Source organism: Eutrigla gurnardus, assembly GCF_963514095.1.
Source record: "Eutrigla gurnardus genome assembly, chromosome: 11".
NCBI classification, from domain to species: domain Eukaryota; kingdom Metazoa; phylum Chordata; class Actinopteri; order Perciformes; family Triglidae; genus Eutrigla; species Eutrigla gurnardus.
In genome coordinates, this window is record NC_139925.1 from 4119100 (window position 1) to 4144987 (window position 25888).

Genomic DNA, 25888 nt, shown 5'->3' on the forward strand with positions numbered 1-25888 from the left:
TGGCTGAGCGGTATGCGGTGGTCAGCCCAGACCTCATACCTAATAAGAATTATGAGCAGCGACACAATTATAAATATATATATATATCAGCGTAATGTCCGAACCGGCCCACGCTGGGTCTTGGTGCGTTACGGACTCGTTATAAAAACAGCCAGCCGGGTCCAGACCACTTGTTTTGACAGAAAGAGGTCCACCACAGCGCTGGCACAAGTCCTTGTGTGTGTGTGTGTGTGTGTGTGTGTGTGTGTGTGTGGCGTCCACCACGACTAACGACTGGTGACAGTGCCAGGAGTGTGTGTGTGTGTGCGTGTGTGTGTGTGTGTGTGAGGAGGGGAGCATGCCTAATGTGGGAGAGGAACGGTGAATCCAACGGGGGCCAGCGTCGGTGTTCATGGAGAATTAGCTCGTCAGTCCTTAAACCGGAGAGAGAGACTGTTTCCTCAGGACTTGGGTACGTACAGACAGACAGACAGACAGAGAGACAGACGGGTGGCGGGTTCAGAGGTCACAGAGGTTGCTGCACAAACACAAGTCCAGGGTCGAGCTGACACGGAGCCGAGTCTGTGTTACACGTTAGCTGCATGATGGTGTGTTTTTAGGTGAACATCCAGAAGAATACGATACTCGCTCTGAGTGAGACCTGACCAACAAAACCTCAGGAGCACATAGAGAGAGTGTGTGTGTGTGTGTGTGTGTGTGTGTGTGTGTGTGTGTGTGTGTGTGTGTGTGTGTAGGAGGATTTAAGAAGTAGGAATGTGGTTAATATTCATATTAATTACCATGTTGGGGGAAAACCCTGATATGATCATGGACGTTTAGTTCCACCACATAGACGGTAGAAAAGACTTCACCATGGTGATGAATTGCATCCATCTGGTGCAAAAATACACACATTTACACACCGATAGATTTCACAGCCTCCAAAAAGGCTGTGAAATCTATTAAATAACTAGATTAATCGAAGAAAGTTTGGCTGCTGGCACCAGATCAGCCGTAAAAGGAAAAAGCCACAAAGTCCAAGCAAAGAATATACATCCCCTTTATTTGGTTTAACAAAACAAAACAGAGTCAATAATAAAGCTATAAATATTACAGACAAAAACATTGAAAACGGTGAGTTTGTTGCTTCGAATGAATCCAGAGGTAAAAAAAAAAGAGAGAAAGAAAAGCAGGTTGATGTTGTGGATAGAAACTTAAATACGTCTAAACCTTCACGTCTGAATCTAAGTGATGATATTAAAATAAGGAACTAAACCGAGAACGGGAAGCTGAGGGATCCACCGTTGAATAAAGCTCTTTAAAGTGAGATATAATGGTGAATGGATATACATACATAGATAGATGTGAGCGGCTGCAGTTCCAGCCAAAGCAGAGAGACTACAGGGAAACAGACTTCGCTGGTGTGTGTGTGTGTGTGTGTTCACGTACATATTGAACATATTAAAAGGTGCAGCGGTGTGTTCAGGCGCGGTACAGCAGGATCCTCTCCGCACAGTCCTGCCCGACCAGGCCGGCGTACTGCTGCACCTCCGGCTCGTCGCTGGAGCCTTTGCGTTTGCGTGAGTAGGCGGCGTACGGCATCACCGTCCGTCTGTAGAGCACCAGAGCTCTGCCCACCTCCTTCAGCAGCCGGCCGTCTCCTGGAACACACAGATTTACAGTGTTAAAGTGGCAGTTCGGAACATTTCCATTTAAGTTCCTATCTATCAAAGAGTGAGTTAAAACAATGGTGGTTGATCATGTGACCCACTAATGAAGGTGCTTGTTCTGATTTGCCCAGAAATAGGATCTCCGTGTCTCCGTGGCGACATTCCCGCCAGAAATTCAAAATGATGGTTGGTCTGCAGGTGGCGCTCCTCACGGAAGTATGCTGCGTTTACTTGTAATCGGAAATCGGTAACTTCCAACTGCTGAGTCATGCTCCCTCTAGTCTAAAGTGTTATTACTGCTGACTCACATGGAGGCAGAGAAAGAAGACCGTTCAACTTCCAGTCCAAGAAAAAGAAACAACAAACTAAAGGAAGTGAAGAAGGAAAGTCATCAAGAAGCAAAGTGACGCCAACGAGGGAAAACCACCTTTCAGTGTGGAGCATTTGAAGGCATCACGCAGATGAGAGTCGACACTGTTGGTGAGGGAGATGAGTCCCAGAGGCTCGCCTGCAGTTCCATCTACCGCCAGAGAGGCCGCTAGAAGCAACGATCTCAGATGGAGTACATTATCCGTATATCCCCCCCCCCATCCTTCATTCTCACCAGTTAAACTCTGACTTGGCAGAGAGACACCATTGTTCCGAGAAGCAGAAAGCATTTTTTCTTCTTCGTCTAATTCTACGCCGTTATTTACGGCGCCGCCTGGTTCGCCAACCTCAGCATTTTCATGAGGTCCCGTGTCGTCCGCTGCCAGGTCCCACCAGACCCGTGAAAACGCTGCTGGTCTCCAACATGTAGTGTTGTTCTGCAGCTATAGTCCTCTGGAGGGTCGGATGGAAAAAACCAACAAAATGAAGGGGGTAAAAACCAGATGACCCTCGCTCCGACATAAAAAAAATCCCTCCAGGAGTGAGAGGGTGAGCCGAGCCGGCGCCGCGGGGAGATGCAGGGCAGCCTAACCCTGATATACGGCACATAATGTCTGGAAATCCAGCATGAGCTCCATTTTCTGTCCTTCAGAACTGAGAACATTTCTCTAATCGCCCTCTTAAAACCCTTCTTATCTCTCTCCAAGTGTTCTGCCTTCAATGCTGAAAATGTTCAATTTGTGTCTTCGTGAAATGAACACCCCCCCTCCCCCTTACACACTCCACACACAGTATTTCATGTGTCCCCGGTCCTGGTCCTGGTCTGGCCCCGGCTAAGAGGAAGCAGATGAACATAAAGTCGGAGCCAGGCTTACGGAGCGGAGCCGACCGGCTCGCCAGGTTCCATGGCGACACATCAGTCAAACGGGAGCCAGTTAGATTCGGTTATTAATAGACCCCCCCCCCCCCACTAACCGATCCCTGTGACGACACCCATGTGGCTCACAGCTGAGCACCCAGGTGGTGCGAGTCATCACAAGTGCACTTATTTCTCACCGCGGCGGCGCTGCTCCACTTTATTCACCGAATAAACCTGGAGAACCACGACGGAGCCAAACGGGACGTGACACAAACAAAGTGTTTGTGTTTATTATTCTCCTCTTGTGCCAGATGTTGGAAGGCTGTTCGTGATCACAAACACGAGTCGACACACTCGATTAAAATGCACGACGGGGAAAATGATGACGTCTCCCAAACCAGGTACGTATCCGGGAAATAAGAGTGCACCGTCCCAAATATTTATGCACCACCTGAAGAGCCCGAGGGAGGAAGAGAGCTGCTGATAAACATGAAGCCCCCGAGGCTCCAATCTCCATGAGATACTTTTCATATTTCAACACCCACGTGGACTCATATTTTATTTATTAGCCTCATTTCCCCGCTCACTAATGTGTCTTCCCCCTCCTTCTCTAAACTGCTGAGTCACACAATAAGAGGAACGCTTGAAATACACTTTTAAATGAAGAAAATCTGCAGTACGGTAAGTCTGGGGGGGGGCGGGGCTTAAAAAGATGTAAACACAACTTCCACATGACTGTCAACTTCTGGTCCATGAAGAATTAATGTTTATTAATGACGGGAATATTTAATCATTTTGAAGCTTCCCTTTTTAATAACCGGAGCAGCCTTCAGCATCGCCTCCTCACGTTCTTCGTCGTCGCCATGGTTACGCACGGATCGGAACAGATGCGGATCTAAGACGGTCTATTAACCTCAACAGTAACACTGAGCAGACCCCCCCCCCCCCCCCCCACATCTATCTCTCTCCCTCGTCCTCCAGTCAGTCCAAACATCCGCTGCTCCTGTAAACATCTTTCATGGCTGCTCGCGTCCTCCTCCACCAGAGGAACCCTCCTCCTCCTCCTCCTCCTCCTCCTCCTCCTCATCCTGAGGAGCTCCAGACCCCCCTCGATCCCCGCCAGGCCCACCGGACGTTCGGTGACACGCCTGCCACGAGGTCACGGCTCCTCGGTTGGTGGGGGGGTCGAGGGGTTCAAGGGTCGGTAGGGTGAAGACCCTGACACCTCGCCACGCTCCTCTCTCTCTTCCCATCCATCTCTCCACCTTTCAAAACGCCGAGTCAAAGGCGGAGCCGTCGGGGTTGTGACCACTTCCTGTGACCCGATGTCGCGAATCCAAAAAACGGGGGGCTCGCGTTGGAAAGAAAAACGATGGATAAAAAGACTCTCTTGCTCTTTGACCGCGAGACCCGGGTTCAAGCCCCCGGTGTCCGGCACGCATCAGTCCGGCTGACCCTGGATCTCTGTAGCCGACCTCCGCCTTCTTTCTGATTATTTAAATCTCTTTATGTATTTCTTCATGTATTCTTGGTTTTTCTCTAGACTTCTTAAATATATTTTCATTGCGTCATGAGCCTTGAGATCGAATGTAAGCTGTTTGTAGTTATATTTTCCCTGTATTGTATTTTATTGTGTGTTTATTTGGTGATTCAGAAGGAATGGAGCAAAATAAAACCCCATCCTCCTGCATTATGAGGAGAAAGTGAGAGAGGAGTGACGGCGGCCTCCACATTAAAGCAAGCCGGGCTGAGGAGGAGAAAGCCTCCTGAAGAGCAGAGCAAAGTGGCTCCGACAGCGAGACGAGATATGAAAGTGTAAAACTGTAAAAGCTAGAAATATAATGGAGGAGTGGTGGAGGGGGGGGTGATGTGCTCCCGTCTCCTGGCTTCACTGTAGCTCAAAGGCAATCGGCTTGATGGCGTTCCCTTGAAGCATGAAAGGGAGATGAATTTCACATTTTGGGAACATTTTCTTTACTAAATATAACGCGTTCTTCTGGTTTTGTCGCCTGCTGGAAACACTCGAGGGCAACGCTCCTGCTCGTCTCTCCACCGAGCAAAACACCAGATTACGAGTGTGTGAGAGATGATGCATATGTGCTGCGTGGAATGTGTGTGTGTGTGTGTGTGTGTGTACATGTGTTGGAGGCCACGAGGACGCTCCCCTCGATGTGTCCAGCAGCTGACATGTAATCAAAGTGAGCCTCTCGGACGCAGCAGTGTAAACTTTAGATTAGCCGTCGTTAGGCACCTCGTTAAGACGAGCTGTGGAACCGGGTCACGACATGAACGCGGGTCTCGTTCACCCCGGGGGGTCCGGGTTTAATCCTCGACCACGTTGTGTATGTATAAAAGGAGCTTTTCCCTTCTTTGGATCAGATACAAACATTTTGGATCATTCAAAGCTGACCCTTAATCTCATTTTGCACCAAAAACTGCCCTCTGGTTTGTCGATACAAAACTTCCTGACGGCGGCTGCTTTACACATTATAGTCCGTTTCCTGTTTGTCAGTTAGTCAACGGAACAAAACAAAGTCAGACAAACAGACTCTTTCAACTCTTATTCCACGGAAAAACAGCAACACTAAAGCACTAGGGCAAGTCAAAGTAAGTGCTTTATAGGAATATGTTTAATGTACTAAACATGAGTTGATAAGAAATTATTAAAATTGCATTAAAAAGAGGATTAAAAAAACAAAAAAGTGAGAATGTGCAAATAAATAATTAAAGATGAGAAAGAAGAAAAACTGTTGTATTTTCACCTCTGATTTCCCAGCAGGACTCCGGTACAGTAAAGCTGTCCCAGGTGACCCGAGGGGTCGGGATGCCTCAGGGAAGCACACAAGATAAGAATCAGGGATGTGTTCAGGGACCCATAAAAGATGAGGAAAAGGACTTTCAACTGTATTCTAATAGTCTATCTGCTGAAGATGAAGAGGTTTTTCTGTATCTTGTTTAGACAGCAACCCCTTCATTTAAAGCCAAATAAAAGCAGCGAGGGTTTCCCCCGAGTCTTCTACTGAGGCCACAAACCAGCAGCATGTTATTAAACGACCAATTAGGGCCGCCGACGGCGTGCCACGCCGCTAATGTGCCGATGTGAACTGACCGCTGGGTGTATTTCTGGAGGAGGACAGAAAAAAAACCCTCCACACAACCGCTGGCTGGCAGCAGACCTGAGGGCCAAACGTCCAGACGGCTAGCACCTCAACGTAGTGACACGGCGTTTTAACGTCGGCGTCCAAGAGCAACAGCAGGAACGAAGGCTCCGCAAAAAATACAAAATGGCAAAGTCTAAAAGGCTGCAGCTGGTCCTCGGTCATTTGTGCCGACTCGGGGATCCAGAGGTACGACTGACGAAGAAAAAGGTCACACCTACTGGCTAAGCTGTTAATGGCGACGGTGTAAATGACCAGCCGACTAATGGTTTTTACCCCCCCTCCTTTTCTCCAGGGTGTGGATTGAGCAAAGAAGAAAAGCTCGCCAGGAAAGAAGAAAAAGAAGTAGAATCCTAATCCTTTGACGAGTGTGAAGTCTTTGATTCTGAAACAGAAAATATAGGAAAGGTGGCATCGCTGCCATAGACTGGATATAAGAGTGGTGATGTCACCCTTTGATCTTGTGGCGTGACGTTGCAAAGCCTCGAGTTCTGGCTCTTTCGGCGATCGGAAGTGATGTCAGAGGGTGGAGCTGGCCGACATGTTACAACTAGCTTTCATGAAGGAAAATACACTGAAAAGGGTTGAAAAAAGAAGAAGATGCCGTGGTAACGCCCTGTCAGTCATCAGGTAGCCCCGCCCCCTAAAGCATCCCCTGCTTTCTGGTCTGGTGGACTCTAAATGGACCATAATGTACTAAATGAACATCATGCTGGATTGAAGAAGACTTGAAACTAGAGATTGAGACCATAAACTCATGTTTACAATGTTTACTGAGATAATACATCAAGAGAGAAGTAGGACCATTTTCTCATAGACTTCTATACAACCAGAGAGGAGTCGCCCCCTGGTGGCCAGCAGAGAGAAGTAGGACCATTTTCTCATAGACTTCTATACAACCAGAGAGGAGACGCCCCCTGGTGGCCAGCAGAGAGAAGTAGGACCATTTTCTCATAGACTTCTATACAACCAGAGAGGAGTCGCCCCCTGGTGGCCAGCAGAGAGAAGTAGGACCATTTTCTCATAGACTTCTATACAACCAGAGAGGAGTCGCCCCCTGGTGGCCAGCAGGGAGAAGTAGGACCATTTTCTCATAGACTTCTATACAACCAGAGAGGAGTCGCCCCCTGGTGGCCAGCAGAGAGAAGTAGGACCATTTTCTCATAGACTTCTATACAACCAGAGAGGAGTCGCCCCCTGGTGGCCAGCAGAGAGAAGTAGGACCATTTTCTCATAGACTTCTATACAACCAGAGAGGAGTCGCCCCCTGGTGGCCAGCAGAGAATGCAAGGTTTAAGGATTCAACTCAACGTTACAATGTTGACTGAGATAATACATCAAGAGAGACGTAGGACCATTTCTCATATACTTCCATACAATCAGACTTCTTTATCGCAATCGGAGGAGTCGCCCCCTGATGGCCATTAGAAAGAATGCAAGAAGTTGAGTCCACATTCACGGATCCTTCCGTCCTCCACGTCAGTCAGCCTCTCATGTTGTTGGACTCTCTTCTAGTGCCAGCACACAGCTACCAGCCTCCCTCCGTTTCTCTTCACATCTCTATTAAGTCACTTTTTTATCACGTCTATTCTTCTACTGCTGCGTTTCTTACCCTTCATCTATCAATCCTAGTCTGGGTGACAGCTCCTATTACCGTCTTATCCGTGGCTCTTTCCTGTTCGGTGCTGCCGGTTACATTATCCACGTGATGTTCAATCTGTACAGTAAACCTTATTTCACTTCCCCCCCCCGACGGCCCATGTCAGTCTACGGGAGTCTTTCTGCTCGGCATGCACATCCAAACCATGCAAATACATTTCTGTTTGGTTTACGTGGGGAGCCGCAGGAATTATTCACCGCACATTCACCCAAAACCACCTCCAGCACAAAAAGCAGAACAAACACAAAAAAAAGGATTGAGGTGAAAGAGAATGTCTATCATGTTACGCACCTTTTTGCAGAATAGGGTTCAAACCTCTCCCCTTTTAAAACATTCACTTACACTCTATTAAACGCTCTCCCCGGCCCCCGATCCCTCGCCAGTCCAGGCCGATGGGGCGTCTGCCAGTCTACCTTCTGCATGTGGTTTATTATTGCTAATATCAGGATTCGTCTAACGGCAACCCTTTCCGCCATGACAGCGCTGGCTCCGCTCCGATCACGCTGAAGGATCACGAGGAGGGGGGAGGGGCTCCTGGCTCTCTGTTTACCCCCAGTTCAGTACCGAAGACCCAGAGGACCCCGAGACCAGATCAGTGTGTGTGAGGCATGAAATGATAAGGTGTTCCACAGCCGTACCTGCATCGGGATCCGGGTTGAACCGAGCGTAGCGGGAGACCTCCAGCTTGGGTAGGCATTGCTCTATCGGTACCCAGGCGTAGGTTTCTGGGCACAGGAGGCTTGAAGGCCGGTACTGCCCCTGGGGGGTGAGAACATGAGGGTCAAGCCTTTCCATTATGACAACAATCGACAGAAAATGTCTACAATCATTAAATGTCCGTGCTTCAACATTTTAGAGACTAATTACTCCACAAACATGATTGACAGATAAATCCATATTCCAGGCCACTCCTACTGTTATAACACCATGCTAGTAAACCTTTTAGGGGTTAAAGGTTTTTGACAAGTTGTAAACTGACCTCGGGGTCAGGATCAGAGGGGGGGGGGGGATCGAGCTCTGCTCTGTTTAAGGTCTTTGTTTGAGTGTCCGTGTCAGCAGAGTTACATCGTCTGCGATGGCGAGCAGGAAACGTAAACAACGCCGGCGTATTGTAGTGTGTTTGTGAAACGGGTACAAGTCTGAATTTGACCTAAGATTGTTTTTTATGGAAAGTAAACCAAACTGAACAAAAACAGCTGCAGGGTAATGAAGGAGGAGGAGGAGTTTTGAATGAACAGAAGAAGGAGGTGACTCCATTATCAGAGACCTGTGTTCCATCACACGCCACCAAACAAACAAACTGCTGAGATAGCTCTGTAAACAAGCAGGCGCCTGCAACAAGCCCCTGCTGCACCATCTCAACACCCCACAATAATATTTATCGTCTCGGAGGAATTAAACGGCGGGGCAAAGACTCGAACATACACAAGTGAGGTCACAAAGACGATGATTAAACTCAGAACAAGAAATAATAAGCAAGACAAAGAAAATACCATCCGCGGCGCCCTGACCACGACCCATCTGTCAGTGGGCCCATAACGGCAAATATGCAGCCTGTTTTTACACGCAGGACAGGATGCCATGAGGGGGGGGGGGGGGGGGGGGTCACTCAGTCAGGCTTTCGCCTCATCATCTTCACCCACCTTCTATTTTGTTTTTGCTGCTGAAACGCCAAAAATATATCACTAAATTCATAGTTCCTCCACCTTTTCCAAACTCAAATTCAAGCACTTTTCAAGCATTTCAAGGTGCATTTCCATGCTTTTCCAGCACCTTCCAGCTGTGGTAAACTCCATATTTGTATGGTCAGTATTCAGTCTACTTATTCTGTCACTTGTTCATCACATTAAATGAGATGTTATTGTCCTCTAAACAACCAACATGATGTTTGGAGACAGCTTTTTACAGAAGGACCACAAATGAAAGGAAAACTAATTCCACTAACAGATCCACAGAAATATAATCACCAACTATTTTCATCATCTGTTGGTGGGGGGGGGGTAACATGCTCTAAGTGCCTCCGCTAACAGACGGATGGCGGTAGAATTCGGTGCATCCGCGGCAGCAGAGGAACACACGCCACGATCGGATGCTCGCCGTGTCCCAACAACCAACTGTCAGCAGTCAGCTCGACACTCTCACACCCGACCACACCTCTGTAGACTCCTTCAACACACACACACACACACACACACACACACACACACACACACACACACACACACACACACACACACACACACACACACACACACACACACACACACACACACACACACACACACACACACACACACACACACACACACACACACACACACACACACACACACTCCCATGGACATGGATGTGTGTGTTCAGGGACGTTGGAGGGAAATAAAACATGCGAGGTTGAGATCGGTCTGCATTTGTGAAAAGAAATAAAACGGTTTCCTGTTTTTCTGAAAGGCCTCTCACTCTCTGTTTTGTGTCTAAGGCATGGAATGATATATCCAGAGTGCTTTTGCTGTAAAAAAAAAAGAAAAAGAAGAAAGCTTCGCCAGAATGAGAGGTCTCTCTAACCAACAAGAGAAACACAGTCTGGCCAACGGCACAGACAGCAATTCCTCAATTCTAACCCCTGAAAAGAAGAAAGGATGATGGGGAAGGACACAGCTATTAGTGGTCTGGACAGAGGAGAGAGAAAAGAAGGAGGAGGGAGGAGGAGGAGGAGAAAAGCTCGGTTCACCACAACCTATCTGTCAGCTTCTTTTCTTTATTGGACTGAAAGTGAAGACTGAGCTCACCGCTGACTTTCTTTATCTTCCCTCCTTTATTTCTCCTGCTCCTCCAGGTTTGGCTTGAAGGCCTCCTGTAATTCACAGCTACCCCTGCAGCTTCCCTCGCCTCGTCATCGGCCCGCCGTGCTCTGCTTCACAATATCCGTCACTCGATCTCACGGTTATTTACAGCGGGAGAACAGAGATGGCTTCCTGAATCCTACTGTAGAGCCTTGTGAGACAGAAGACCGACGTCCAACGGACAATCTCAGCTTATTCCTACAAATCTATGTTCCTTAAGAGGACACAAAAAGCTAGACGTGTGAACGGCCAGGAAGTCATGTGATGAGATTTATTCATTTTGTGGGCCTCAACAGGTTTGTACGACGGTGTATTATAGCCTGTACGGTAAAAAACGAGAGAGGGGGGCAATATTACCAGAAGCAAAGTCGCACATTTGAGTTTATAAAGTCGCACATTAGCTAATTTATTACGATGCTAACAACCAGCCTTTATGCGAGCTAACCTCCCATGAACGTGTGCATTTATTTTTCTAATTAATACATCACAACGTGTGAAAGCTACCGCTAGCATCTTAGCCCAACCGCCCCAATCAATAAACAGCCATAAGATTACAATTTGGTTCCATATAAATCAAACAAACATCATATTTGCCCCTCTCTCGGCTCCGTTTTTTCTTCCTACAGTGGTCCTAATACGCCGAGGAAGGTTTGAGGCTTTCCAGACGAAGAATATATATTTTTGTTCCTCCCTTTCTAAAGTCTGAAACCTCCCCACCCCAGAAACCGATCCGTCACCACCCCTCCATGCTTCCCTCCATGCTTCCCTCCATGCTTCCCTCCGTCCTTCCCATCCCTCCTCCCTGCGCTCGCATGTTCAGACGGATACGAAGGTGCCGTCGATGACTGACGGCCTCTGAAAGCCTCGTTTAGAGGGACGGAAAACGAGCGGGGAGAGAAACATGTAGAAAACGTCAGCGCGTAGACTCGGCTGCCGTCAGAGGTGTGAGAAACGAGAGGGAGATAGGACGCAGACGAGGGGGAGGAGGGGGAGTAAATGAGGTGCAGATGGGTAACGGGATGGTATTTAACGTCACTGGGACACGGGCCGATGGACGTGATAGGAGGCGTCCGAGTGCCAGGACGGAGAGGAGGAGGCTGGGAGCGAGGGATGAAGAGGGAGGGAGAGGGATGAAGAGGGAGGGAGAGCGAAGTAAGCTGCGTTCTTATCGCCACGCAAAAACAAAAATGGAGGCCGTGCGTTCACAAGTCAGAGACATGCACTCCGTCCCTTTCAAACCCCCTGTGTGTGTTTCTGCATGTGAATGAATGTGCCGAGGTCAGCGTTTTATACAGTGAAGTGAACTTTTAACAAGACAGAGGGGGAATTACTCAAAGCCCTCGTCTGAATAACAAGCCGTCTCCTGGAGTAAACAATTACTCAACCTCAATCATCACCAGGAAATAAACACGGATCTCCACGGGGGGGTGGGGGTGGGGGGGGGGTTACACAATGCTTTTCGATCCATTATCAGCTCGGAGCTCCCCTCGGTGACACGGCATTACTCACTCTCATTCAGGCCACACACGGACTTTGCACACATCACATCTACTTTACTGCCAACTCAACGACTCCAACATACGGCCGTCACCTTGTTCCTCTCCTACCCTTCCCCCCATATCTGTCTTGTTCTCACACACACACACACCTATGATTTATTTGAAAAGCAATTCATCAAAACACATAACTGGAGTGCCTCGCTGCAGCCGAGGAATCCTCGTGAAAAGCTACACTGCTCCTGCCCTCGTTTCTGCCTCCTCGCCCGACTTTGACTTATGGATGTGTCGACTTGAGGCGGCTTCGTGTTCAGGTCTCTAGGTTCTCCAAAGAAACACATTCATATCAAATTCAGACTCCGACTGAGCACATCCCCAGTTAAATTGTTCATTTAATATGATAAAAAATGTGCTTCTGGTCAGTCTTTAGCAGAACAAATCCTCCAGACAGAACAGGAAGTGATGTGTTTTAATGCTTCTGGCAAAAACAACATGGGTTTGTGTGGAGAAAACTATAAGGTTAGCGTTGCATTAGCCGCTGAAGCTAAATGGAACAGATTCAAGGATTAACATGTAGAGCTAAAATGAAAAGTTTGATCAATTATTTTGATAATCTATGTAATTTAATACCAAATATCTCACTCAAATCGTTGTATATGTAATATCTTTGTGTTGTGGGAGAGTTTCATGGATAGTAACACCAACACGGCTCACTTGCTGGGTTGTCGTCGGCAACAGCATCCGACAGAAAACCGTCCACGCAACATCAGTAAGAACCGCAGCTGTTTTTAACACTGTGTCCCTAAAATAGTTGATTTTTCCCTTTAAATCAGGAACTTTTTATAAATCACACTCACCCTTTGCTCTCATGCTCCTTTTATGTTCCCCTGCTTTCTATTACTTTTACGACATTGTCTTTTATTATAACTCCCAATATCATAAAACACACCAACACGCTGATACTCAAAAGATACTTTCATCTCATGTAAAGCGTCTTTGAGTATCCAAATAAAAGCACTAGACATCGTCACGTCTCACATCGGAGGGAGGACTTTTTTTTAAGATGAGGTCATTCGTTTCTGTCACGGTTCAAAGCGATCCGGTTTTCAGGCTCGGTGGAGAAAGACCAGAAGACGGGAGGTGGACTTGGTGTCTCAGTAAGAGGGTTTCCCTGCCTCCATCTGCGTTACTTTACACCCACATCTGCTGCTGATTTCCTGCTCATATCTCCAGTTGGGTTTTCACCCAGCCTACCCCCTAGCTGAGGTGTCCCTTGTGTGTGTGTGTGTGTGTGTGTGTGTGTGTGTGTGTGTGTGTGTGTGTGTGTGTGTGTGTGTGTGTGTGTGTGCAAGGCCAAGCAGAATGTCTGAATTCAGTCTCAATGAGTCTATTCATGCCAACTGTATCAGAACCTGGAAGAAACAGCATTACGTTAAACAGTAGTGAAGCGAACGCCTCCTTCAGCGTGAGACAGAGCGGCTCCAACGCCGTGATGTCAGCTCGCTCGCAAGAATACATGAGGTCACCAATGTTAGACCTTGACTCTGTTTGCTTCTGGCAAACCATATCCAAAAATAACGTGCAATCGGGGGGAAAAAAGGGCCCGTTTCGTAATATAGGAGGTCGGGCACAATAGTGAATGTGTCAGCAGGGACATGGACGTTTGACCCAAACAGACAGAATACGGTCAACGTTTGTGTCCTCTTCAGTCCGTTATTCAGCTTGGTTGTCACTCCGGGTCAAGCCTGAACTCGGCGGGGGTTTACAAAGGGGGCTAGTGTGACCCAGAGCCAGGCCGGGCCGGGGACTAGCACTCTGACCCGGGGTCATGGATGGGAATCTGAGTTTAAAACTCTACATCTGCACTCTCAAACATCATCTTACAATACGTCCCTTCTATGGGCCCAAGACTGTTGAAACACATACATTCAGGTCCACGGCTGGGGGGGGAGGGGGGGCGCTGATGGACACATGTAAACAACCCAGACCCATGCAAACACACACAGCAGCAAGACAAATAACACTGAAGACCAAGGAGGCTGGACGGAGGGACAGCACCGGTGAAAGACGTGTCCAAACAAGGGATGGACTTTCACCACCATTTGTGGACATACGCACGTGTGTGTGTGTGTGTGTGTGTGTGTGTGTGTGTGTGTGTGTGTGTGTGTGTGTGTGCGTGTGTGTGTGCGTGTGTGTGTGTGTGTGTGTGAGTGTGAGTGTGTGTGTGTGTGTGTGTGTGTGTGTGTGAGAGAGTGTGTGTGTGTGTGTGTGTGTGTGTGTGAGTGTGAGTGTGTGTGTGTGTGTGTGTGTGGTGGCAGATTTACGCTAACTGTTGCTGTTTAAACAACCCACCGAGGCCTTTTCACCCTACTCAACACATTACCTTCAAATAAAGCAACCAGGCTGGTAAGTCTCCCCCTCGGGGCCCCCTCTGGACAAACCAGTAAAAAATCCCCCCTCCCACTCTGTCCCAGCACTCCCTCGCATTGGCTCTGCGTCACGGCTCCACGGATGACAGGTTAATGAGGAGAAAAATATTTTTACAGGATCGCGTTTCGGCGGAGCCCCTGAGAACCGATGGCAGCGCTTTTATGGGCATCAGCTCTACAGACTGGGCACTTTTATCTCTTTATCTCCTCTGGTCTTTACGGGCCGGCGAGCCCCGTCTGACACCGCCGTCGGACCCACGGCCCCCTTAATCTGGAGCTTCTGACTGCGAGGCCCCACCCGTCCACCCAGCCGAGCTCCGGGTCTGACCGCGCTCATGAAACAGACTCTGTCCGGGAGTGCTTATCGTGGATCTGAACACACTCCCCTCACCCAAAAAAAGAAACCCGGCGTTTCAGACAGAGTGGCGCAGCTGCAGCGGGTTTGAAAAATAAATAGCGGTGAAGTTAATGGCAAGGCAAACACCTCAGGCTGGCAGCTAGAGGACTCTGGATCTGCTCAGCGTGACAACGTCTCCAAACTCTCATTTTTCGGGGGCCTCGTGACCTTCACACCTTCCCCTCTTGCTCCTGCCAGCCGTACGACCCCCTTCCTCCCCCCCTCCCCATCCAAACACACAGTACGACTGAAACGTCTGACCTGACCTCTTGAACTCTGACTCCCTCGGACCATCACCCTGTCAGCGCTCCTCCCGGGGAGGGGGGGGCTCTGCTGTAGTCAGTTAATGATTTGTTAAAAAAACATAAAAAAAGAAGAGAAATTATCCAAAACTTTAAACAAATGTTTCTGCTGAGAGGTGCACTGTTGGTGGTCTCCTGTCCACCTAAATCAGACAGAATGGTTTCTGTCAGAATGGCTCCAATTTAATAAAAGTGGGGGAGGGAGGGCTGGAAGGGGAGTATGCTTTGGCTTATAAATTTCACAGAGCGGGTGAAAATGGACCCGGTTAGTTTTGATCTTAACGTGAGGATTGTTGGAAGGTAGAAAAAAAAAAGCTACTGGCAGAAAGAAAGAAAAAATACCTCTTTTCATCTCAGGAAAAAGAAAAAATATGACTGTAAACTCAACGAGTGGAGGAACAGGATCCTCACACTCTTCACGCCCCGACGACGCTGGACTAAATGAACAGAACGATGTTTTTATCGCTGAATGAAATCAGTTGAAAGTTTGTTCACCCCTCTCTCTATCAATCCTTCATCCCCGACCAGCATGGTGGCTGGTTTCTTGAAAACAGTTGCTGAAAGACGAATGGAAACATACAAAAAAAAAGAAAAAGCGGGAGAGTAGGAGAAAAGAGGGGCGGCTGTAATGTGCCTGGACCTGTAGAGGCCTGTGAAGCGTTAAAAGCCACAGATATCCACACAAACATAAAGCTTTTCACTCAAATCTATCAAAAAAGGGTTAGAAAGTTTGTGCCGTGAGAAGAAGGGGAAGAAAGACACGAGTGCTGTTGTGTAAAAAGATGTATGTGCTGAACTGTAGGAGAGGCTCCGTGGGAAAACTCACTCACTGTCACTCTTAATCTGCCCAGATGTGTACACACACACACACACACACACACACACACACACACACACACACACACACACAACATACTGTCTGAACGGGTGAAAACAACATGCATGAGGGCTCCTGATAGCTGTGGCTCGGAGCCTTTTTTTTTTTTTAGCATGTTCCAACCTGCGACTGCGTACCTGGAGAGGATTCATTACATTAACGTACGCTGCAGGGTACAAACAAGGATTCACAAAGACTTTCATTGCATTTCAAGGTGCATCTCCATGCTTTTCCAGCACCTTCCAGCTGTGGTAAACTCCATATTTGTACCAATCCAATGGTCAGTATTCAGTCTACTTATTCTGTCACTTGTTCATCACATTAAATGAGATGTTATTGTCCTCTAAACAACCAACATGATGTTTGGAGACAGCTTTTTACAGAAGGACCACAAATGAAAGGAAAACTAATTCCACTAACAGATCCACAGAAATATAATCACCAACTATTTTCATCATCTGTTCATCATCAAAAGTCATTTTTCATAAAGAAATGCCAGAAAATGCTGTTTTCAGTCCCTCAGATATGGAGATCTTCTTTTCTCTGTTCTATCATAGATGTCATCACATAGAACACACATTTCAAGACCTTTAGTCGAAATCCAAGCACTTTTCAAACCTTGAAAAATCAAGTGTTTTCAAGGATTTCCAGCACCCTTGAGCCCTGAAAAAAACATCTGTGTAGATGCCCCCGAGAGGTGGAGAACGTCTGTCACGACTGATGGACGTCATGAGAACGAAGCTCAAGAAGCAGGTGAACACACACACACACACACACACACACACACACACACACACACACACACACACACACACACACACACACACTAAGGCAAACATTAGCACCCCAACATCACATTCTCAGCGGCCGTATTCCCAGCATGCACTTGGTGTCCGCCACCTGGATGGATTCATTTGGAGAGTCCAACTGAATTCAAATGTGGCTGTTTGCAGGAGAAGTGACCGGCTCACACCGACGGCGTTTGTTTGTTGGGGGGGGGGGGTGGAAACGAAACGGAGGTGCAGCTGCCCGAAAAAAAGGTGTGGGGGGGGGGGGGGGGGGGCTCTTTAAAAGTCAGTGAAGTACCGGCCGGGAAACGAATAAATCCTTTTCATCTCGCCTCCTTTTCTCATTTGGCAACACATTTTGTCACTCCTTTTTTTCTCTCTCTCTCTTCTCTCCATCTGTCGTCTTTCTCCTCCTTTCACTTATTTTGCTCACTCCTCCTTTCTTCCCCTCTGTGGAAAATTTAATGGTTTCCTGGGCTTCAGAACGAGACATTCTTTCACTGTGAACAATAATAACAAGAGTAAGAGCCACTTCATGTAACTCTCTCACTCCCTCGCCATAGCTGGGTATTTCAGCCTGCGTGTGTGTGTGTGTGTGTGTGTGTGTGTGTGTGTGTGTGTGTGTGTGTGTGTGTGTGTGTGTGTGTGTGTGTGTGCCACACTTGAAAAGTGCTTGATCTGTTAAAACCAGGTACTGCAGATGGGTAAAGCCAAGTGCGTGACCACCTCGTTTGATATCCTCAAAGTCTGCTTATTCTGTACTTTAAAAATAACCGACACGGACAAGTGCTCACACATATACACAGTCACACACACACACACACACACACACATACACACACCTCTGCAGAGAAATGGAAAATCACTACAGTGTTTGTATGGATCTCTGACTCCTCGTTCTGTCCAAAGTGAAGAGTGGAAATGTATCAAATGGAAGGAAATGAAACTCTTTTGGGTTGGTTTGTGCCGAGCTGCTGAAGCTGGATGGTTGAGTTACTGGAGGACGAGGACAGAAAATGTGAGAAAATCCTCAAAAGTGTTGAAGTGTCGGGTAAAGGCAGACCAGGTAAAAAATCATGAACCTAGGCAAATATAAGAAAAGCTATCAAATAAAATGCAATATGTCCCGATGGGGACAGAATACCAGCGAGCATGCTTTTTTCTTTAAGTTCGGGAAGTCTGCAGTCTCAGTGTTTATTCCCATGTGACCACAGCAAAGCTAAAACACCAAGACAGAGGACTTAGCACTCTGAGCCACAAAGTCTCAGTTACTCTAAAGGCTAAAGTCACGAGAGCGGCTCATTCAGATGACTTCTAGTGTTGCATGAGAGGTGAAAACATGAGGAGTGTCCGAGGAGCCAAGACCTTTGGTCTCGTTTAGCCTCCGACTGCTTCACCTTCTGCTCTCTGCAGCTCAACATCAGAGGGCCGAGGCAGGGGGGGCGGCAGGGCCGAGGGAGGACCAATGGAGGGCCAACAGGACCAGGGACAGGAGCCAGGGGCAGGATGTCACGTCGGACCCTGAACGCACCGGCCAAACCAGCAAGGCTCTGTGGGACGCTTCGTCCCAGCTTTGACAACAAAGGAAAGGGGTCTGACACTGGCCAGGCAGCCCCCCCTCCACCCCCCACCCCCCTCCAGCTCCTGGCTGGACTCCAAGTCTTCCAGGACCCTTTAAGGTCGCTCAACAGGACCATGTCCAGTTCTCAAAGACGTTTTTAAACCCGTCACACATGGAGCTGTTCCCCCCCTGGGTGAAGTGATGTGACCTGGCAGAAAAAACACTTTCCTCCCAAAACACACACACACACACACACACACACACACACACACACACACACACACACACACACACACACCTGTTACCTAACTAGGAGTCTTTAAAACTCTCCCGTATGTCCGTGAAGGCGACGTGGAGTCACCACGAGGAGCCTTTCACTGCGCTGCTGGTGTGGGTTTCATAAACAATGTGCTATCTCTGACTCCTCGGGGAACGAGAGTACGGTACGAATCCACCGGGTGAAATTCCTCAGACAGGAAACTGGTTTTAGCATGTTGAGTCGAGTGAAGCAGTCTGAGCTTCGACTGAACTTCAGGCCACGTTTAGTTCTCGACTTTATCGAAGGATTTTTTCCGCGCCTAAAGGAAATTTCCAAATTTTAACTCAATCAATTTGTGTAAACTAGAGGTGGTATCCAAGATAATAATATACCAAGTCAATAAGTATATTGCACTGATTCTATTGAGGGTTATAAATGTGACCGCCTTTCCAGATCATGACTATATGATCAAAAACACTTGTATTAGTTATCTAAACGTCAATAATATGGAGTGATGATTTCTTCATCTTCACTCGGTGATGGATGCAAAACTAGGAGTATTGGCAAGAACCTCACGATACGATACGTATCACGATACTTTGGTCACGATACGATACGTATCACGATATTGCGATATAAATAAAGATGAAAATACAAGTACCTGTATATGTACATCAGATGATATTGATCAGAGGACAAATTGAGTCAAAAACTATTTAATTCAAAACAGAATTATTTTAATAATTCCCATGAAATTCACTGGAAAAAATATTGAAAATAAAATGAAAAAGGATAACGTACTGCATTCACAACGCATCTAAACATGAATCTTTTTTTTTTTTTAAATCGATCTTTGGAGTTGAAGAAATCGATATTGTATCGCGATATATTGCAACATATTATATGCAAAACCTTACAAGCTGACACTTATGGATCGGCCCTTTTAATATTTCTTTTTACGCTTAAAGTACTTTCGTACCATCCACGTATTCCCCCCCAGAGAAGCTCAGGATGTGGGTGTGAGAAGCACCACCAGCATGCCGAGAAGGTTCAAGCAGAGGAAGGTATATTTTTAAATGCATCCACATTAGTGTGAACGGACGGGCTGGAGGGAGTTCCCTAGAGAGGTGGCGTGGGGGGAAGGAGGAAAAAATGGAAAGAAGGAGTGTTCAAGGGGTTTGAGTGGTGTCCAGCAGGGTTCAAGTGCTGGTGTTTTGGTCTTTTGGAGCAGCAGGACCGAGATCCAGAAACCAGAAAAAAAAAACCCTCCCAACACAACAACAGCAGAGTTTAGGGGCTCCCACCATCTTAACGAACAATTCCACAGTATGCCTGTGCATTAATGAACTACTCCTAGCTGCTCATATGCAAATGGGACAATGGAGGCCAGACACCGTGCATGTGGTGAGAGTTGTGTTGGAGCGCGGGTGTGTTTTCTGTGGGAGTGTGAGAGCCCGAAAGGTGGGAACTGGGCAACCTTCTCACCCTTGTTCTGTGCTCCCCCCCCTCCACCCACCCCGAGGGTAGAATGGGAAGAAGTGGGGAGGTTGTGAACAAGACGCTGCAAACACACACTGATATGGGGGGTAAATACCAGCGCTGGGGGGGGTTAGGTGCTGTGGTAACAGTGTTCTCAGACAAACAGCCGTGATCAGGATTCAACACGGAGCCAACGCACTCGCATGCAACCCGAAAACGGGCAAGGCACTATGCAACCCCCACCCCCCACCAAAACAAGATGTAAATGGATAAAAAAAAACAGATTGTGGCACTGTGCCATAATCCCCAACAAGACATCAGTCTCCCATGGGCAAGAAGAATCTGTGGGAGCATCTGAATGAAATGACAGAGGAACAGAGGAATTAGGAGATGGATGAGAGAAGGAAGGCATGAATGGAAATCTTTGGCCAAACTAATGGACTTTTGAAACGGCTGCCTTTCTTTCATCATCAAACTGAAGCTGTAGATCTTCAAGTGCCGTTTTTTTTTTTGGGTGTGAACGTGAGTGCGGTTGTGACTAGTGGCTCCCGTGTGCATGTGCTTGCATATATATGTAAATGTATTATGCATTTCTGTGTCAAAGTATATCAACCGCAGTTGTGTAAGATGTACTGAGTCACAGCTGCCGTGACCTCCCTCTCAACCTTTAATGTCTTCAGCAGCCTCTCTTCCTGGCCTGAACCTCCCCTCTGGACCCGTTTCTTTGCCTTTCACTTACACTTCTCCTCGTTTTAATAATGCTTCCATGTATTTAAACATAACGCATTTGCATGCATCATGTTATCTTGATGCCTGATCTCCCATTGCATATCTAATCTATTATTTCCTTCTAAAAACGTACACTTGATATGTATCACCGGGCTACATTCCAACATGAAATACATGAAAAATGTGTTTTTAACAGGTAGGTCCCCTGTTCAGGTCTTCACACTAATAATATATCAAGAAAGAAGAAAATGAGAAGGGGCTTCCTCTTCCTCTTCCTTTACAAGCAGGAGAGAAGATTTAATGCCTCATAGATGGAAAACTAACATTATGCAAAAGTAATCAGAGGAAACCAACATTTTGGTCACTGGCCCGAGGACACAGTTCAGGGAGGAGGCAATATATATGTATATGGGAATATATTAATATGGCAATATATATGTATGGGGATAAGAGTTCTGTAAGGACGGATTCTCTGACTGTCTCTCGTAAAAGGAGGGAGGGATGATGTGGACAACACCTGTTGATGACTTTATATAAGAGGTGAAACGTGTGTGAGATAATGCATACCTTATAGCGCATCTTGGGACAGGAGTGAATGTAGAAGCCCAGGTAGTAGTGGGACAATTTAGGGGACTGTTTCTGCAGCTGCCTGGTGAAGGCGATCTCCCTGTGGCAGGAAAACACACACACACAGCTTTTCAGTATGGAAGTATGGAAGTATGCATGAGTGTGAGATCTCATGCATTTTTCTTCTCTGGATTCAGACGTTGCACGTTTAAGGGACAAACAAATGATTTGAAGGTGGTATTCATCACTGAAAACAAAGCAAACTTAGTTTAGAATGTACCGATGTTTTTCCTTCCAGGTTGGTATATCAGCAGCATATAAACGAGGGCACTAAGACATGAAGTTGGTAGTAGCAGAGTGGAGCGGTGCCTGAGCCGAGGAAGTAAACACCCATACTCTTTAAAGGCAGCTTTTCTCCGTCTCATTTCATTACACAAAAACAACTGTCGTCTCTCTTTATCGGCATTCAGCCCTCCGGCAGAAAAGAAGGTGATGAAAAAGGAGGCAGACAGCGTTTAAAATAAAGATTTAGAACTTGGGAAATTTATAAGGCTTCTTCAAATACAGTAAATGTCTTGCCCACTTTATCCCCCCCCCCCCTCCCCCCAATTGTTTCTTCCTTAACTGCATCCTTTTTTTCCCTCCACCGTTTCCTTCACTATTCCATAACGGAGTTCCAGCTCCTTTTTGTTTCTCTCTTCCTTCCACCCTCTGTGTTTCACCCGCTCAAATGAAGGGGGGGAGGGATTCCCTTTCTTACAATACTTAACAGAGAGAGAGAAAGAAAGAGGCCTTAAAATAAAATAGATGCACTGAAAAATAAGACACGGGACAAAGCAGGCCAAGCCGGGGAGGGAGGGGAGGGGGGAGACAGGGAGAGAGAGGGGGGAGAATATAAAAGAGGAAGGTCAAGAAAGAGAAAGGGAGGGAGAAGAGAAGCAGCGAGAGCGAGGTGCTGGAAGGTCACCCGCTTGCTGCCAGGTTCCTGGGTTCCCATCCCCTCTCCACAAAAGCGCCCGGCAGGCCTGAATTGGGGGAGGGGGGGTCAAGAGAGGCGAGGGCCCCATTCACAAAAAGCCCTGTGCCCCCCCCTCCCTCCTTCACTTGAGGCCTTCACACCCCCACCTCCCCCCCAATGGCAGCAGCTTGAGTCCGCCATTATCCCCTCTTCAGCCATCTGACACTCCAGCACAAGCCAATTATCAAGCCCTCTGCTCCGGCACAGCTTCCCTGATACTGATGTGTGTGTGTGTGTGTGTGTGTGTGTGTGTGTGTGTGTGTACTGAGTGTACACACACACAGACACACACACACACACGCCCCTGATGCATACCACAAGGTGCTTACTGTAGCCTCGCCTGCATGCGGAAACATTTCATTACTGAACACTACTAGTGACGGGAAGCACACGGAGGCCTATTTAATTAGGGAAATTTAACCTGAAGTCCCACAGTTACTGTATATATTTATATATATATATATAAAAATGGGATGTCCCAAGCTGATCTGCAGGATTTGGGATCCCTTCAAAATTAGAACTGTGAGCAAATTAAAAGGAACATAAACTGAACAGCAGTCACAACAACACAAACAGCAGCCTGCGGTTTAAAATCACACGAGAGGCTTCGAGCCACGCGCGTGCAGAAAAATGCTGCTTTGCATCGGCTACATCCAGCAGGTTTAACACACCTCCAACATCAACTTCTCCTCAAACACCATGTGCAACTATCAAGACGATACACACAATATAATGTAAAAAAAAAGAAAAAAGATATATATTTTTATATTTATAATCTAAAAAACAGACTCACTGACACCCACATGTGCATTCTATATATATATATATATGTATATATATATAGTACTAGCAATTACTGAATACTCAAGCTCTTGGATGAGGATCAGGGGCAACGCGACATAATCAGGACATCCCCATAAGAAAGTGATCGCGGTCGGACACCAGCTGCGTTTCCAACACAAGGCGCCTCGGGCACCTCATTATGTGCCTCTTTACTTCTCCTCCTCCTCCTCCTCCTCCTCCTGTCCTCTGTGGCAGGAGGAGCTGCACTCAACACCCCCCTCTCCTGTTTCAGTGCTGAATCACACCCACACTGATGTACAAGATGGACCGAAATCCACACAGTGCTGCTTTTTTTTTTGTCTCTCTCTCTCTTGAAACACACATATTTAACCACAACTGGAACATAATCCAACTCTGTGGCTGTTTTGTCGGATGAAGACCCGGGAAATATGTCCAACAAATCAGGCTTCTCACTGAAGCACTTTCCCCCTCTTTTTCCACAATCTTTCCATGACGTTTTCCTATAAGACTTCTTCTTAAATCCAGTTTTATTTAAAGGAGTGTACACGGTCGAACAGATTCCAACCCAGTCGGGCTTACCGTGGAGAAGAGACGCCATCTAATGTGTGTGTGTGTGTGTGTGTGTGTGTGTGTGTGTGTGTGTGCGTGCGTGTGCATCCTGAAGAAGAAAGTTTAGGACAGAGCCAGCCAGGCCAAGCAGACTAAGGGAGTGTCCAGAACCAGATCAAAGGCCCCGGTCTCCGGTGTCTGTAAACCAACGGCAGGATTTGAGTCCACGTTGGCTCCCTCCCTCGACACACCCGAGGACTCTGTGTTACTGTTGGAGTCAGATCTTAAAAATAATACAGTGATGGACCGGGGGTGTTTCCCCTCCCGTGTCCGCGGCCTCGATGAAACCACCTCTCTCAACACACATGTGGACACCTGTACACGTCAACTTTGAAGCCGATATCAGCCCTGCTTTTCACCCCCCCCACATCTGCGCAGAAATCTTTTTTAAAAAGCCTTTCTCACATTATTGGGTTACATTTTACAGGAAACGCCAGATATGCGCGCCTGTAGCGTATGTGTGTGTTCTCCCGTTTCATCTTGGCAGAGGGAACTGTCGTCAGCTGAACCACAAAGAGAGCGCTGCCTCGGCCAATCGAGTGTGAAGAGAGAGGTGCTCCCCCCCAAACCTACGCTAATATGGCTCTTATAATATACAGTTCTAAGGGAAGATTAAAAAAAATGGAGGCGAAGGAGGAGGCGAAGATCAAGAGTCCGGGAGAGAGAGCGGGTTAAGAGGAGGGCAAATATGCAGGAATGAAAAGGGAGGAAGAATAGAAGTGAAAACAAAGGGAATGGTCACCGCTGAAAGCAATTCCTCTTTTTTAAAAATCACTACCCATCTCATTTAAACACGTAGTTTAATTACTCGTAAAAATATCTGGATATTGCTCAAGCTTCGCTGCCCATCATATTATTTATTTATGGTTTATTTGATAGGGACAGATACAGTGTATATAGAGAAAGAGCTATCCAATGCAAATATCATAGTGCTTATAGCGGATGCTGCAACGCCCAAAGAAAACAATGAGGTAAAATAAGTTAAACCGAGTACAGAGAGATACAATAAAACACGTTAGTAGCTACAGACAACTAGACATGAGTACAGGTTGTTGCTGGATTAACCAGCATTTAATAAAGTGATCAGGTAGAGAAAACTTCCTTTCACAGAAAAAGATGTTCTGCAGAAGCTGCTCTGGTGGTATAATTTGCATTGTGCACCGTTGGGTTGCATTTTTGTAAAAAATAATTGTTAAATCAGAACAAATTGCATCCTCTTTGTGACGGGAAGTAAACAAAAACGATGTTTTTTATTTTGTGAAACGAGAGAACGGACGTGATTCCTGACCATCTCCATCATCTCGTAAGGCGACTCTCAAATCTAGAGGGGGGGATGATATGGATGGTAACCTGGCAACCAACCTGAGAGCAGAGTAGGAGCCCAGAGACAGCGAGGCCACGTCTGGGTGGTAGTACAGGTAGACGGAGGACACGCACGTCGGCAGGATGTCGATCACCCCCACCGCCACGAGGCGCCCGTCCAGCCAGTACTGCTGGTGGAAGGAGCCGTAGCCCATCTCGGGCCCGTCTGGAGGGTTCTCCACCTGTGGGGGGGGAGGGGGGCGGGGTCAGGCTCATGTTGTATAAAATATATATATATCACAGTGGAATGAGAGAGCGGGCTGTTTTTATACTGTCACACACACACACACCTGTATGAATCATAATCCAGGCTTTTCCCCTGCCAGGCCTCACACATAATGTGTGGGGGTGTACAGTAGCTTCACGTTCAGCCTGCTAATAGCTCCCAAATGTGGAGTGAGAGCGGGGTGGAGTTAGGCGGGTGAAGGGGGGAGCTGGCCACAGAAACACTCCAGGAGAGGAGTTTTTAATAAAAGACCCTGCATGAGCAAAAATCCATTTCACCGGGCGGTGGTGGAGCGTTGCCAAGCCCCCCTCCTCCACGTCTGCTACTCCCCATGTGGCACGGAGGAATGTGGGTGTAGGTGTCCACCCGTGTCTGCAAGTGTTTGACACACGTTGCGTTTTTCTCACAGGGATCCACGCGCTGTTTTTCTTCTTCTTTTTTTTTTTTAAT

The 25888-nt window shown here is 47.3% G+C and overlaps 1 protein-coding gene across 4 annotated transcripts in view; it reads right to left on the bottom strand.

The window, feature by feature from the left end:
* Positions 1–1021: 1021 nt before the first annotated feature.
* The window catches only part of ate1 (arginyltransferase 1), a 55486-nt gene continuing 30619 nt past the window's right edge, over positions 1022–25888 (bottom strand). For all 4 annotated transcript variants that reach the window (XM_084020702.1, XM_084020701.1, XM_084020700.1 and 1 more), the window contains 4 exons: positions 25213–25394; positions 21420–21519; positions 8334–8454; positions 1022–1640 (listed from right to left, as the gene is read on the bottom strand). In XM_084020702.1, the coding sequence (XP_083876828.1) occupies positions 1462–1640; positions 8334–8454; positions 21420–21519; positions 25213–25394 (582 nt within the window). In that variant the 3' untranslated portion in view covers positions 1022–1461. The remainder of the gene's footprint in view (positions 1641–8333; positions 8455–21419; positions 21520–25212; positions 25395–25888) is intronic.